At 40.1% G+C, this 16,347-nt stretch overlaps 2 protein-coding genes across 2 annotated transcripts; one reads left to right on the plus strand and one right to left on the minus strand.

The window, feature by feature from the left end:
• Positions 1 to 159: 159 nt before the first annotated feature.
• plch2b (phospholipase C, eta 2b) lies at positions 160 to 11,838 on the plus strand. The gene is made up of 21 exons (XM_068316369.1): positions 160 to 800; positions 1,768 to 1,914; positions 2,685 to 2,928; positions 3,182 to 3,311; positions 4,052 to 4,222; positions 5,499 to 5,592; positions 6,049 to 6,252; positions 6,349 to 6,469; positions 6,565 to 6,736; positions 6,853 to 6,957; positions 7,044 to 7,127; positions 8,201 to 8,298; positions 8,385 to 8,473; positions 8,556 to 8,741; positions 8,837 to 8,944; positions 9,027 to 9,151; positions 9,259 to 9,343; positions 9,430 to 9,576; positions 9,984 to 10,063; positions 10,147 to 11,212; positions 11,320 to 11,838. The coding sequence occupies exons 1-21, from the start codon at positions 473 to 475 to the stop codon at positions 11,322 to 11,324; spliced, it is 3,789 nt and encodes a 1,262-aa protein (XP_068172470.1). The 5' UTR covers positions 160 to 472; the 3' UTR covers positions 11,325 to 11,838.
• A 55-nt stretch (positions 11,839 to 11,893) lies between these two features.
• On the minus strand, positions 11,894 to 16,192 carry si:dkey-183j2.10 (glutamate receptor U1). The gene is made up of 10 exons (XM_068316370.1): positions 16,075 to 16,192; positions 15,246 to 15,337; positions 14,131 to 14,162; positions 13,868 to 14,047; positions 13,459 to 13,682; positions 13,188 to 13,285; positions 12,852 to 13,066; positions 12,562 to 12,781; positions 12,237 to 12,481; positions 11,894 to 12,006 (listed from the first exon to the last, which is right to left on the minus strand). Exons 2-10 carry the CDS (start codon positions 15,334 to 15,336, stop codon positions 11,908 to 11,910), a joined length of 1,404 nt encoding a protein of 467 aa, XP_068172471.1. The 5' UTR covers position 15,337; positions 16,075 to 16,192; the 3' UTR covers positions 11,894 to 11,907.
• Between the last annotated feature and the right edge of the window lie 155 nt (positions 16,193 to 16,347).

Here is a 16,347-nt window from a genome sequence, read left to right on the forward strand (position 1 = left end):
CTAATGTTTCTGTATTCTTCAATGAATATGGCTGTGGCAAATGCAGCTAAATGAGTATTTGCACCCTTCCTGTGTTACTCTGCTTGTTCAGAGGCTTAATGGTCGCGTGAAAATCCCTCCATGAAAGCGAGGCTGAAGACTGCAGGATTACAGCTTGTAGAAGACTTAGTGAGTGACACATGTTGAGCGTTCTTTCTCTGTCTCCTCTTATCGTACAAAAAAGTAATAATATCGGAGATCTATGGCTGCTGCACAGGATTACCTCAATCAAGATGATGAAGAACAAACCCGCAGGATGGAAATGTTGTTGCCTGATCCCAAGTGAGAAGACTTAATGCGAGACGAGGATATGCTGACACTAAATTCTGTATGAGAGAAGTTGTGGAATAAACAAACTTTACCGAGGAGCCCAGCAGAGTGAGGGTGGAGTTGGGTTCATGTGGTGTGAAGGGGGCAGGAGAGTTGGACTCAAATGTACAGTTCGGGTATGAGCAGTATCACAGCAATGGCTCCTCTGTCTCCAGGGCTGGGCGGCAGCCCACCTCTGTCCTCCATGTCACCCAAGAAGACCACCTTCCAGCCTTCAGGATCTCCAATAACAGGAAGATTCTCCCCATCACTTCCTAAGGGCTCCTCCCAACAGATGAAACAAGCATCCAGTCCCTTGAACTCTTCCACTCTGTCCATTATGACTTCTCCAAAACTCTGGCAGAAAGCATCCATCTCCAGACTGGCAGAAGAGTTTTTCTGGATCGGTGGCAGTGTGGTCGCACAACCAAAATGGAGGCTGGGGCAAATAGGTAAATTTGAAATGATTAAGTAAGAAAAAAATATGTATATATAATGTAGTATGAACTGCTTTTAAATATTCAACTGCAATATGTCAGCAGTCTGTTCATCAGGAAAACCTGCAGGCTACTGGATCCTATAGGGAGCATTTTTGAATATTTATTTGTCACTGGAAACACCAATGAGAGCCTAAAATGTTACCAATGACAACCTCATCCATCTAAAGTTGGAATTTCAACACTACAGAATGGAGTTGCAGGGAAGCCTGTGAGTAGATAATGGGCATATGGACAGTAGACAATCCTTTGGGATTAGCTTGAATGATTGCGTCACATGTATCTGAGCTTCAGATTACAAACAATGGTCACCTGCTCTCAGTTCACAGAACAATCACAACCCTATCATGACCTGGAAATTGCTGGAGCTACTGTTTCAGACCAACACACTGCAAACGCCTTTTGAAAGTCACAAGAAATGTCAGCCGAGGAAAGTCTCAAGTGATCCTTCTAAATCTCATAACTGAAGGATTGGCTTGTTGGACAAAGGTTATTTCAGGGTTGTATGTGTTCGTCGTCTCTTTGTTTGCCCCTTATCATTATCACATACTGTACACGCATACTTAAGTCCTGGTGTGACGCAACCTATAATCTCATAAACAAGTGCTTTATGGTAAACCTCTACTTGCCTCAGCTGCTTCAGGGATCCTTTGCTGCTGTCATGATGTCTTCCTGCACTCAATCACAATACATGTGCAACTATTTCACATATTTTCTCAATAAAATATGTACTTTTGACAATAACACAAGTGTAGGCACCAACATGTGACATTTCACATACATTTAATACATTTAATGCGTGCTTTGTACAAGGCTGTCCCAGCGGTGCGGGTAAATAAATGGCTGGTGATCCCTGCTCAGCTAATAGAAGGGGAAGCCACACAATGCTTAATAAATACCGTGTCCTCTTGCTGTTTTACAGTGGAGAGATGTATGTGCACCATGCAGACTGGCACTCAGATGACCAAACTGAAAGGGAAGAAGAAAGGACTGGTTCGATTCTTCTACCTGGATGAACACAAATCGTGCATACGATGGCGGCCGTCACGGAAACACGACAGAGCCAAAAGTGAGCCATCGCCACATTTTAGTTTTCATAACTTATCAAACAGAGCAAGAGAGTAATAACTGTAACATTAGTCACCACCAAACTAAATGACTTGTTCGAGTGAAGCTTTCACACAAGTTTGATGGTGAGTTTTTAAAGGCATTTAAATTCATGTGTGTTTTATTTGGTCTGTCTGATTCTTCTGTGTCTGTTACATCCGCTAGAGGTTATGGTTTACTGCTGTCTGCCTGTGTTTATAATAACTGGGCTATTTAAAGTGTTATTAATAAATTCATATTTTTTGTTTATTTGGAAATTATTATCTGGAATCAGATTTTAAAAAAAAAATCATTTACACATATTTTTTGCAAGATAGGGTCTCTTAGAGATGTGATGTAATGTGTTTAACTTCATGGATACAAAGCTTGGACAAAAACTATAAATCCCCCACACAAAGTCAGATCTGACTCCATATAATAGTCCAGACTGGATGATTCAGAATGTAAAGAACAATCAGGCTCATGGATAATTCACTATTGTGAGATGAGTAATAATGATACAGGTTTATAACAAAGGTCAAACAACCGAAACTCTATTGATTCAGTCAGCTGTCATGTTTTCATGACTGACACATCTTCAGTGTTTACAGAGATCACACCATTATTGAAACATCTTTTTCCACCAATAACTATATCAGACTAATGATAATTCCACCGAGGTAACAAATTCCTGTAGGTAGGGTTCCCTGATTATTTTATTTGCATTTACTATATTTCTTGATCCTGTTCCAGTAACTATAGATTCCATCCACGAAGTCTGTGAGGGAAAAAGGTCGGAGATGTTCAGGCGGTATGCAGACAACCGCTTCGATCCAAACTGCTGCTTCAGTATTTACTATGGGGATCGTGTGAAGTCCCTGGATCTGGTCTCTACAAATGCAGAAGAGGCCCGCACATGGATCACTGGGCTGAAGTATCTGATGGCCGGTATCAGTGATGAAGACAGTCTAGCTCGGAGGCAGCGCACCCGTGACCAATATCCTTCATCTTGCTCCACTTGCACATTCACTTCATAATGACTCAATGAATACATTTGTAATGCTTTCTCTCATCACACCACTCGCCTTCAATGTGCTTTGCAACCTGTTTCTCACCCAGTGTGAGCTTGAATAGGCTGACATCTATGATTCAATTCCCTCCATCAGCTTCAAGTAAACTTTTTCATCACAACAACACAGAAGAAGTGAGCTAATGAGTATTCATAGTTTCTCCCTTAACTGCAGATTTACGTGGTTACAGCAAACTTTTTCTGAGGCTGACAAGAATGGAGATGGTACCTTGAGCATGGGAGAGGTGCACCAGCTGCTCCACAAACTTAATGTGAATTTACCCAGGCAAAAAGTCAGGCAGATGTTTCAAGTAAGATTTAAATGGACAGAGATCAATTGTGCATGTTGTAATAGATTTACTCCGCATAAGAACAATGGACTTACCTTTGTATTTTTCTTTTTTAGTGTCTGCTAATTGGAAATGTGGCTTCTTAAGTTGTGGCTTCATTAAGTTGTGGCAAAATATATAAGAGTATATATAAAATTCACATTGTGTAGCACAACAGTACAACATGATTTAACTGCTGGAAAATTACGGAAGCCAATATTAACTATTGAGCCCTGCAGTCAGCAAATGAAATTAGCAACAACTCTGCTGTATGCATGCTAACAATGACAAAATCAACGTAGTGTAATACGGTATTTACCATGGTGCTCATTTTTATTTAATACATATGGATATTAACTTTTTTGAATTAGCATAAAATTCAACCACAGCGCGGGCTGATGAGATTGTCATTGATATTGTGTCAAAAACCACTAGTTGTGTTTCTGAATAATATTTGAGACATTTGCTCAAAACCATAAAAGAAAGGCAAATAGTCTGCGAGAAAGGAATGTATTAAATAAATCTGAAGTTTGTGTTCAAACAGGAAGCAAAAAGAAAGATTTAGAAAAGTGTTTAAAGGTATAAAATCCTTGAGGCCTTTTCCTTTTGAGATCTGAAATACTTTCACTGAAAGAGGTGAATCATATAGTGGCACATACAGTATTTCCTTTCAAATCGCCCACACAGAGAGTAGGGCTCACATCTTGCTTCATTATGTTCAGGACGCAGACACTGATGAGAACCAGGGATCACTGGGCTTTGAAGAATTCTGTTCATTCTACAAGATGATTTCCACACGCAGAGACCTCTACCTGATAATGATCTCCTACAGCAATCAGAAAGAAGTCATGGATCTTCACGACCTAGCTCGCTTTCTTGAAAATGAACAGAAGGTACAACAAACACATTCATACCAACCTTACTTTTTATTTACTTTACATGCACATTCACTGTATTTACATTTTGTATATATTTCTTTTTATAGCACAGTAGCTCTAATTTGTGGTGGAGTAGAAAACACTACACACATGTCTGTTTGTAACTTTAGCAAATTGATCTCATTGCATATTGGGATTTTAAAAAGAAAAAATGGTTACAAAAATAAGCTTAACAAGTTTGAATGAATAGTTGTTTCCACATGAAGTGACTGCAGCTGTCCTGGGATCTGCTGATTAAAGAAGAAAAGGTGTACACCAGTTGAAGATATATAAGATCAGTAATAAGACAACTTCTATAATAATGTTTCCAGCACAGCTACATGTATATTAAGACTTCAGCATTAGTCCATCTGTCCTATTCTGCATAGCTCGGTGCTGTTGTTGTGATAAAGCACAAGGAAATAGAAACTTATTTGTGGCTGGATATTTTTTTAAATGACAGTTTACAGTAAATGAATATTCAATACTGGATCAGTCTCAACCACAAGTTACTTTCAGAAAAGACTCATTTGTGAACAGGGTCTTTTAAAGGGAAAATAGTATTCCTATGTGAGGCCTATGGACAGATAAGTGAAATCAACAGAAAATCCATCTAGTGCGTCTTTAGTATCTGGGCTCATACCCTAATCACAGGGTTTGGGGACAGATGATATCCAAGGATCTTCTGGCAACAGCAGTTATTTACTCACAAATAAAGACCCTCCCAAATAGCTTACTATAGATGTCGCTCGAGCATCAGCAACAAGGAATAATTCTTATCTGAATGAAGAGTCAACAACCGCAATGCCAGCTTTTCTTTACCGGAAATAATGTATGTTTCCACATGTTTTGTACTGGCAGGCTTTGATGAGATTTTGACTTCCCCGCTGCCTCCACCAATAGCACTTGTCTTCTGCATCAAGTAGCTTCTCAGTCTAAGTGGTTGAACTGGTTGAGCTTGTGATTGGAGTTATTTGTATATCCAATCATTTGGATGAATTGTTTTATAGATCCTGCCGTTTCCCAAGCATTTTCCCAGGCTCACTTCCTGTTGGGTTCAATAATAGTCTTTGGTGTCTAATTTAGATCCTTGCTCCATCAGTAGAAAGGAAAGAATTTAGGACCAGAGAATAGAACTTTTGTACTGTTGTCAGTTTAATTTCAGACCTCTTATTTTCTGAAAGATGGTTAATATAAAAATATTGGATCAGCTAAACTTAAAAATGACATTTCAAAAAAAAAATTCTTCCAGATGCAGAATCTGACCAGAGAGCATCTGGTTGACATAGTGTCCAAGTTTGAGCCGTGTCCTGAGAACCTACAGCGTATGGTACTGGGTATTGACGGTATGAGAAATTTGCTTAAAACTGTATTTAACCATCACATATACTGTATGTCTTAAACATCAGGTATCATTTGAAAAAGGAACAGCGTCAATATATTATATCATGTCTTAGAAACTACATTTATATACCACCAATATGTAACAGCAAATATGTTTATACGGAAAATGTAATTAATTAACGGATTTGTAAGATGCTATTGACTAAGCATCACAATTTTATGTGTCTCGCTGGAGTTCACGAAGTCCAGTGTTTTTCCTTTTTCTTTAAACCAAAAAAAAAAAAAAAATCCACTTGCTTCCAGTTAATATCTTACGGTTATGCTTTGTAAAAAGTTTTGCAAGTTTCCACATATGTTAGCCAACAATATTTTCTTACTCTGCTGACAGAAAAAATATTTTGGTCAGAATCATGTTCCCTTTTGTAATGTCTGTTTGATCCAACGCTTTTTCAATTCAGGGTTTACAAACTTCATGAGAAGTCCTGCAGGAGACATCTTCAACCCTGACCACAATCAGGTGAACCAGGACATGACACAGCCTTTGAATCACTACTTCATTGCCACCTCACACAACACCTACTTGACAGGAGACCAACTTCTCTCTCAGTCAAGAGTAGAAATGTACGCTTATGTTCTCCAGGCAGGCTGCCGCTGTGTGGAGGGTAAGAGCCTGCAAGACCGGAACATCAACTGTGCATGGCAATTACATGACACACAAAGTGAGTCACTCACTCATGGCACTGCTTCTCCTTTCTCAGTGGACTGCTGGGATGGTCCTGACGGGGAGCCCATTATTCATCACGGCTATACCCTGACATCCAAAATTCTCTTCAAAGATGTCATTGAAACAATAAACAAATATGCCTTTACCAAATCACAGTAAGTGTCTCTGGGTCCTGACAGTCAAACCATCCCACCTATGCATCATGCTTGCTCTGCGCAGACATAATCACATGTCACAATCCTCCTTCCAGGTACCCGGTGATCCTCTCCATAGAGAACCACTGCACTGTGCCTCAGCAGAAGAAGATGGCCAGCTGTCTGAAAGAAGTGCTACAGGACAAACTGGATCTGTCCAATTTCAACATGCACGAGAGCAAGAGACTGCCTTCCCCTGAGATCCTGAAAGGAAAAATTTTAGTCAAAGTAAAGTTGTTTTAAGAGGCTTGTGCTGCCAATTCTGGACTAAAACCACACAGCAAACAGCACACATCTCACATGGCTTTATAATAAGAATATAATATGTTGTGTTTGCTTTCCAGGGGAAAAAGCTGCCAGCAAACATTGATCCTGATGCGGAGGAGGGTGATGTGTCTGATGAAGACACCGGTGAAGAGGAAGAGGAAGAGGAGGATGATAACTCACAGGCAAATGATTGCATGGAGAGACACACAGATGGATATTAGATAAACTGTATTTATACATATCTATGCATTATTTTTGACTCTTGTAGGATGGCAGCAGTGTGGCCTTTGCTAATCGAACAAAGAAGAAGAAAAGATTTGGCAGGTCAATCATGAGGAGCTTCAAAAGAAAAGTAATCCACTTTTATTTCATCAGTCTAGTTTCATATTACCCCTGCATATGATGATTACCCCGCTATCAGAATAATCAACCTTCACTAAGTCTTGCTCTTTATTTAACCCAAACCTTAACCCTAACCCGATCCCAACTCTGCCAATTGGTGGAAGCATGGAGTCCATGCTTTCACTAACTTCACTGCATCAGGAAAGTTTTGCTATTTTTTTTGTGAATTTTTGAGAGAAAAAAACAGGAGTGTTCATAATATTATCCAGAAGGTTCAACGGATTTATCAAAGAAACCAATTTTATAGACAAAGATAGAAGCTGCTCTCTATGGACTACATTTAGAGTGAATCACTACATTAATGAATAAAAACAGAGACTGCTGAAATAAAATAGATATATTTACACCAGTCACAAACTCTGGTTTGAGATAAATAATTGATAAACAGTTCTGTGAAAATAGCTCTACAATATTTTCCCTAGATGCTTCTCTCATTACTACCCAAACTCTCTCTCCTTTTCCCTGTTTTTAAATCTACCTGAATGAATGAATCCATTTCAATGAAACAAGAAAAGAGCCAAGATGGATTTTCCTGCAATTTATTATGATTCAGTTCAGTTTATGCGATCTTAAAATATATGTTTTACAGTAGCAGTGTTTGTCTGATTTGGCAAGAGCAAAAAGTAAAGAAACATTAGTCCTTCACAAGCCAAACATATGTACAGTAAAAATAGCACCATGTTTGAGAAGCAACAGTGTTCCTATAAAACAGTTTTTCACTGTCACAATTACTGGAAAGTAGGAGAAGCATGTATATAAAGTACATTCAGTGTACCTTCAACTAGTTTAGCATAGAAGCTCTTGTTAAACATTAGAGGCATACATCTCAGGCTAAATGTTGAACCTTGAACAACTACAAAATCCACAAAATAAAATCTCATCTTTATGAAGAGTGAGTGGTAAGTTGTTGGACCCTTGTTAAAGCTGGACAAACTTATACATGACATGGCTGAAGAGGATGGAAAAAGAATTAATATTTACAATTTTAATGTGTAAATGTGAAAGAATCTGCTCTTTTTTCAGAGGAAAAAAAGAGTAAGAGTGAAAAATAAGGCGGCATCTGATGGCGAGTCTGATCACAGCAGCAGCAGGGAAAGGACGCAAATCATTTACCATCCTAAGTAAGGCTGCTGTTTGAGTTATATACTAGTAGATCAATGTAGTGCTCTTAGGTTCAGCTGCTATATGTCCGATCCTGTTCCCTCAGAAAGAGGAAGACCATGAGGCTGTCCAGAGCTCTGTCAGACCTGGTCAAATACACAAAATCTGTCCGTGTGCATGAAATAGAAACACAAGGTAAGGAGTCTGTCACATTTTAAAGTACCAATGAATCTTTCATCTTGAATGGAAGCTTGATGCTGTTTCTACTGTCGGGTAGCTTTTACAAACAGTTGGCAGGTCTCATCCCTCAACGAGACGGTTATGAACCAGATCTTGCAGCTGAAGCCTGCCGAGCTGGTTCGCTTCAACCAGCGGCAGCTTCTCAGAGTCTATCCATCCAATTTCAGAGTGGACTCCAGCAACTTCAACCCACAACCATACTGGAATACAGGATGCCATATGGGTAACACTTATGGAGATGTGAAAGACTGCTTGAGTACAATGTTTAGTATCCTTGCAGCTCATTATTCCTGTATGTGTGTTGATATTTCTCCCCAGTGGCCATGAATTACCAAACAGAGGGTCGTATGCTGGAGCTGAACCGAGCCAAGTTCTCAACCAATGGAAACTGTGGATATATTCTGAAGCCAAAGTGCTTGCGTAAAGGTGAGTGTATTTGCAGATTGTTCTCAGTGAATGGAAACTGTCCATATGTGAGACATTGGTCAGTTATGTCGGATTGTCTCAGGTGCCTTTAACCCTATGTCGGAGGATCCTCTACCAGGACACAGAAAGACTCAGGTAGTGTTGAAGATCATCAGTGGACAGCAGCTTCCCAAACCCAAAGACTCCATGTTTGGGGACAGAGGAGAGGTGAGGCAAATACACTGCAGTTATGATCTAATATTTATGCACCTGATAAAACTTTTAATAAGTTTCATCACTTAAATACTATTATTTTCATGTTTTTGTACACCCAGATTATCGATCCCTTTGTTGAAGTAGAGATAATAGGTCTACCTGGTGATTGTTCCAAGCAGCAGACCAGAGTGGTGGATGACAATGGTAAGTACAAAAAACAAACAAAAACACACAAACATTGCAATACAGATAATTATAATAAACATGTAATTGTCTTTAATTTTATTCAGGGTTCAACCCAATGTGGGAGGAGACCCTTGTTTTTAACATTCAGATGCCGCAGATCGCTCTGGTGCGCTTTCAAGTGTGGGATCACGATCCTATTGGACGAGATTTTATTGGACAGAGAACAATAGCTTTCACCAGTATAATGCCAGGTAGATGACATGATATGTAAAGTCATGTTACATTACATGACATGTGTGTGCCTTAATGAAAGATGCTCACCGATGAAGAAATGATAGGAGCTCGTGATGGGAGAAAAAATGTGAACAAAATGTGGGATAGATGTTTTATTTGCTTACTTTCAGGGAGTTTGGTGAGATAATATTACTCTCACATCTGTTTGATAAACCGGCCTAGAGCATTGTTTAGTCCAGCCTGAGTTATTTGCTATAGCTTTGCAAAAACACAACTGCTTACAACTGCTCATGTTGAGAATTAATGAATGTGACTAAATACAGACAAGCAATAGAATATACTGTATATGTTTCCCAGAATGTCAAATTATCCCTTCAACATGAACTATTCAGGTTACCTTGAAATTTTTCTGAAAAACGTGTAGGTTATCGGCATGTCTACCTGGAGGGGATGGCAGAGTCTTCCATTTTTGTTCATGTTGCCATCAACGATGTAACAGGAAAGGTAAGTTACTCTAAATAAACTGACACACACTGATTTTCACTTCAACTTAAATCTTAAATCCTTTGGTGCTTTTTACTAAACAGATCAAACCCACCAATGCAGTTCAAGCAGCCAGGAAACACATCCAAAAAGCAGCCCAGAAGCACATGAAGAGTCAACAAAGGCAGGCCTCTCTGGACTTCTCTGTCCTGTCGTCAGAAGATGGTCGTGCTCCATACCTCCGTAAGGATCTGGATGCCATATCTCTGGACAGCAAGAATGGTGAAATGTTCCCTGTGGTGCAAGGACCCACATCAAAGGCTGCCATCCATAAAGGGGCAATGAGCGAGCCAGTGAGGCGAGCTCACAGAGTTAAAATTTATGAACCACCAGAGAAATTGAGAGGGATCTTCAGCCGGATGTCTTCCACTGACTCCAACCACATGAGGGCTTCTCCCTGGGTGAAAGCAGATAGCTTTGACCTTGAGACCTCTCCACAGGCTTCTTGTCTTGATAGTCCTGCCCCCAACAGCCCGAATCCAATTAAAGAGGAGTTAGAAAATGAATACGATGAATCAACAGACTCAAACTGTCCTGAACAAGAGGCAGGTCAGACTTTTGGACCAGAGCTACCTGGCCAATCTAAGGAATTATCAGAAGAACAACAACCAGATGAATCTGATCAACCACCAAAACCTCACACTGATTCAGTCTGTCAGTCTCAGCCCATGTCACATCATTTACTCCAGCCAGAAGCCAAATCCTCTCCACTCATCCCTCCATCATCTCCTGCAAAGGTGAGACGGACCTTAGAGGCTCCAGCTTATCCCCGACTATCAGCACCGGAACAAACAAAAGCCCGGTCACAAAGTTGCCCTCGAAAACCAGCTACCGCTCCTCACACGCCAAATCCCATACTCCGCTGGAAGACGGGACAAGCACATCACTTCGGCAGCTACGGCTTCCACACAAGACCCACACAGAACGGCCTCTGCCTGTCTGACAGCACATCCAGCAGCAGCGACATGAGCTCTGACAGTCTGGAGCTCATACCCTCCTGTGTGCCAGCTGGGGCAGAACATCTCGACGGAACTCTGCAACGGGAAATGAAGGCACTTTTTGACCAAAAGATGAGAGAGATTCGCTGTAAGTCACCGCTCTTTCTAAAAGGTGAGTCATCGATAATCTTTGATTCCAGTTTGCAAAAAAATATAAATGCATAAAGTAAGCAGCGGTATGACGTGTTGAATTGATTTTATTGTTTTCTTTTGTTTTAGATTAGAATACAGTTTAGACTTATAACTCCAAAAAACAACAACATCCTTTAGAAGAAGAGGAGGAGGAACTGCTCAATCAAAACAGGGATGTGCAGGAGGAAGAGGAATGAAGTCTGTTTCACCCACTACAGTTACAGAGTATTTTTTATTACCATTGTTATCATTTTAGGCCTGCTGTAATGTTTACAATAACAACTTTTTTTTTTAATGCATGAACTAGATTTGAAGACACAATTGTTGAAATCATGTAATGCCATTGTCAACTGTACAACAGCTCCATTCATTATCACAAAAAAGAAAGGTCAGACACAGAAGAATATAAGTACAGGAGGAATTCACTGGGTCTAAATACAAACTATTTTAAGAATTATGTTTATAATATTTAAAAAATAATATTTCTTTTTTTATTGAAACTATATTGTTCATATATTGTTAATGTTTTTTTTATGTAATTACCTTAAGATAGCATCTAAATCAGTAAAATATTAGATCAGATTCTGCAAAAAAACAACAACAAACAAAAAAAAAAGACTAAGTTAAAGGTAATAGTTTTCATATTTGTTTAAAAAGTATATTTCCAGGGGGTGTTTATGGTTTTTCTTTGTCTACATTTTCCTCAGATTTGTTTCTTTTGTTGGTCCTCAGTCGTAGACTCAGTTCTTCTTTGAACGCCATCCAGCAGGATTTCTGTGGCAAAGACATAGAAATATAAGCTATAGTTCATGATACACAGGAGTTTATGATTAAAATGACTTTATTGTAAACTTCATTGTGTGGGTGACTAATTGTGTTGTGTGAGCCTTACCCAGCACCCTCCGGACCTACAGTTTTAAATTGTACTGACACAATGAAATGCTTCGGTTTTGTCTTCCCCCTCACAAAACGGATGTGACTTGTAAATGTATTTGTGCACATACCCTCTGCTCAACGGCAGTCCTACGGCTCTTAGAGGTGAGCTCCAGGACAGACAGCAGTGCTCCCAGTCCCAGACCAAGAGATAGAAGCAGAAACATCCCCTTGAGGCTGTGCGGTTGCACAGATAAAGACTTGGACTTGTTTGTAGTGCAGCTGCTGGCCCACCACTTGCTTCGCAGGTAGGCCAGCTCTCCTGCCTCACTCAGTTGTAGTATGGCGATACTGAGGTTCTTTATGAGGGATGAGCCTTGAGAAAATGAATAGGTTTATTGTAACCACCATTTGAAATGTCATTTTTTAAATGAGTTTCATAATGAGAAGCCTCACCGAGGGCAGCAGCAATGCTGTATCCCCTCATACCAACAACTTCATGCGACCTGACTAGTTCACAATGATGTGCTACTGCCAAGTCCAAAGATACTGACTCTCCAATGAAAGCAAAGTTCCCCTCTTTGGCACGCTGAACCCCTTCGTCCATAGATGACACGAAACTCTTTGTTCTCTCCATGTGTTCATGGATTCTGCGATACACTGGATTATTTGAGTTCTGAATGAAAGAACAGAATTAGAGAGAAAGCAAAGAGATGTCCAATCCCTAACTGGCCCAATGTCTGTACCTTAAAGAAGGCGAGGGTGGATGAACCAGCCATACAACCATACTGAATCACATCCTGATTTGCCAAGTCATCAAACCCTTTCACTGTCAGGTGGGAGTCAGGTGTCTTGGAGGAGCTGAGGTTGGAGAAATAATGAGCCAGGAGGACGATGGTAAATAACCACCAACTGCAGCCAATGATTCGTCCTGAAAGAGCTTTGGGATGAGGGCCAGCACCTGACAACACAAAAAGAAAAATGTTACAGAGAAATTCCAGAAGAGACACAAATCAATCATTTGTTCAGCCCGGAGTCTTTTCTGTCTGTTGGCATGCAGAGTGTCTGGTGTTGCTGGTTACCTTGAAGAGTCAGGCCTCCAGCTGTGTACCACAGACTGTGGAGGAAGCTAAATCTGTTCTGTTCACTCTGGGGATGACTCCACTCATATGGGCTCAGTCTGGATTTGCAAATAATATTAATTTCTAACGTTACCACACATTTGAAAGGGAACTACAAGCAATATCCACAGACCAGTTGTATCAATACATATTATAAGACATAGTGCGTCAACAAAGATGAATAAATCACAATTATAGCTTTTAATAATGTGGAACTTTTTGCATCACCAACCTGGCAACGGCAAACAAGCAAGCAGCCGTACCCAAATAGGCAATGGCTGTGCAGACCCACGTTTTGGCTGTGAAGGGGTTCAGGAAATCAAATAAGGCAGCTTCCTCTGAGAAATCCTTCCTCAGCAGGATGCTGATGCCTGTCTGCATGAAGGGTTTGCTCATCGCCACCACTTTCTCCCGAGATGCAGTGAGAGTGAGAGGAGCAATAGCAAGGTCTGCCTCCTGTAGCAGGGCAGGAACAAAGGATTTCAAGAAACTTAAATTAGACACACACGTGATTATAATGTTCACAACACTCATCTGAATGCACCGGTTGTGAGTCACAGATGCCAGCTGGGTGATTCAAGCTTCTGCAGAAGGGTTTGCTGCCCTCTGACCCCTCCAAATGTCAGCTTTCATGTACTCACACTTCTCACCACCTCTCCAATCATCCCGTTCCAGTTCCCACTCTCATCCTGTCGGCCGTATGAACCATCTCTCACCAGCTGCACTTTGTAATTGAATCCCAGTTTCTTTGCTAATTCAGACAGCAGGTCCATACAAAAGCCCTCCAGCTCTTTGCCTTTGGACATTGTATAAGGTGATTGCTAAAAGGAAACATGTCAAATGATAAACAGTGTTATTATTAAGCAAGAATTTTGGAATGCACTTAAAAATTAAATTTAAGTACCTGTATTGTTGTAATTCTCAGCTCTGTGTGCGCTGAGGTTGAGGGGAAAAAGAATAAAAGTGCTTATTGAATCGGACGCACATGTGCATTTGACTGTGTCCATAAAAACTGGAGACTTGAAAGATTTAAAGTGGATTAAATCAGTAGTTTCATCATCACAAAGGAATCTTAATAAATGATGTGGATAATAACAAAGCAACTATTTTTGGTTAAGATTAACCACTATTCTCACAGTTCATGTCCAGCCTAAATTTACTAGAATCCAAGATCTGTGTGTACAGAGAGTCCAAGGGGAATCCTTGATTGCATATATTGACATTTGGCAACAGCTGTTTTCCGGTATCCTACAGATCTGGAATAGTTTGCACTCCACAGTATACAGTACTTAGCACAATGATTTAATTCATAAACTATCAATTCCATGGCACTGTGAGATGTGAGGGCAGTCAAACACTCATTTCAGGCCAAGGCCTTGGGGATTCCTCACCACAGGGTGATCCTTGCAACCATCAGAGCCTTCTTTTAAAACGATCTGATGTATGCAAGCCCCTGCCACTTTTTGGCCACTCTGAAACACAAGGCTTTTGTTTGATTCATGACTCTTTTTGTGAGTGTGTGAACTAGCTGGTTTCTTTTTCTGTACTGCCTGTTCTGGACAGGATGTGGTGTTTGATACTGATACAGTTTGATATTGATCCAAGCTGACTATTTATTTATTTATGGCTCAATAGATTTAATGAATTTCAAATCCCATAAAGAACACAAGAGGCATGGCATAAAATAAAGTAACCTACCACAACACTATAAATGTGTTGGCTGGGGTTTTTTGTCTCAACATCCAGACATGTCAGAGTAAGGTGATAAAATAAGTTGTTGCCCATCAGGTTCTGTTTATTCCAACATCGGTCAATGTAATATTTTTCAAAAATATTTTTATTCCTTATTGCGTCTTGCCACCTTTTAATTCACCCGACACCGCATCAAGTTCCTTGTGTGGTAAACTTTACTGTACCTGGCAATAAACTATTTTCTGATTCTGATTCTAAATCTCTTTGATTTAGTGTGTGAGTACTATTTCTGTCACATTCATAGCATTGATCAAAAAAGTACCTTACCTGTAGCTGATGCTCCCATGTTCAGGTGAAATCCAAAACATACAAAGAACCCAAACAGCATTGTGATTCTCCTCACTTGCATACTTTGCATACTGCAAGTTATAAAAATGCAATTAGTTATTAGTAACAACAATTGCATGAAAAATTATACATTTGAAAACCTTTCTATATATACTGTGAAAAAAAAGTAATCAAATCAATACATAAGTAAAGTTATAAGTACAGGGAGAACACTACGAATAAATGTCCTCACTACCTGACAAGAACCCAGGATGTCACTGATCAACTGGTGTCAGACTGGTGTCAGAGTAAAGATCTCAGTTTGACTGTGATGCAGTGGTCAAATGGTTTTGAGATGCAAGTGTGTTTAAAAGATGTCTTTGAGGGAGGAGACAGCAGATGAATACTGAGGGGTGATGGTGGGGGTGGGGCATTAATAACAACCTATACAAAATATTATTTAATACATAATATACATGTATATAAATGTGTGTAGAAAGAAGAACTCAGAATAACTGTTTTCATTAAACACATTATTATTATTTCGACTCATAACAAGATCTTTGTCCAATAGCACTGATATCCTGGCTACTGGGAATACTGGGAAAACCTTTAATTATACAAACACACTGTTAAGAAAATTCCCTAATTTAAAATGAGCCAGAAATGACAAAATATGCTAATGTAGTAGAGCAAATAAGGGCTTTCACGTTTAAGGCCTGAGTAAGTCACATGATAACAGTCATTTGGTTCTGTTCAGGGTTTTTTTTTTTTACATGTGGACAGACTTTATAATGTCATTGAACGTGGCCGGACAGACGCGGGTTACCTCGGATGACTCGTTTAGAGGTGCCGCGGAATCACGGTCCGGGGAAATAACACGCAGAATGTATGTGACCGGCAAATAAAGGCAAGGCCAAGGCGCGGGATGTCGGTCCCGTTGTTTTTATCACCGCGTCTGTCTGATCTAGGCTCCACATTGAGTTTGGTGAATCCGGTTTGTCGCATTGACCAATCGCGAGCGTGTGCGCGTTGGACGCGAGGTGGGACGGCGAGCACTGATTGGCTGAGGCGTTTTTTCCAAAGGGGCGTATTTTTCAAG

This window comes from Antennarius striatus, chromosome 5 (assembly GCF_040054535.1).
Source record: "Antennarius striatus isolate MH-2024 chromosome 5, ASM4005453v1, whole genome shotgun sequence".
Lineage (NCBI taxonomy): Eukaryota > Metazoa > Chordata > Actinopteri > Lophiiformes > Antennariidae > Antennarius > Antennarius striatus.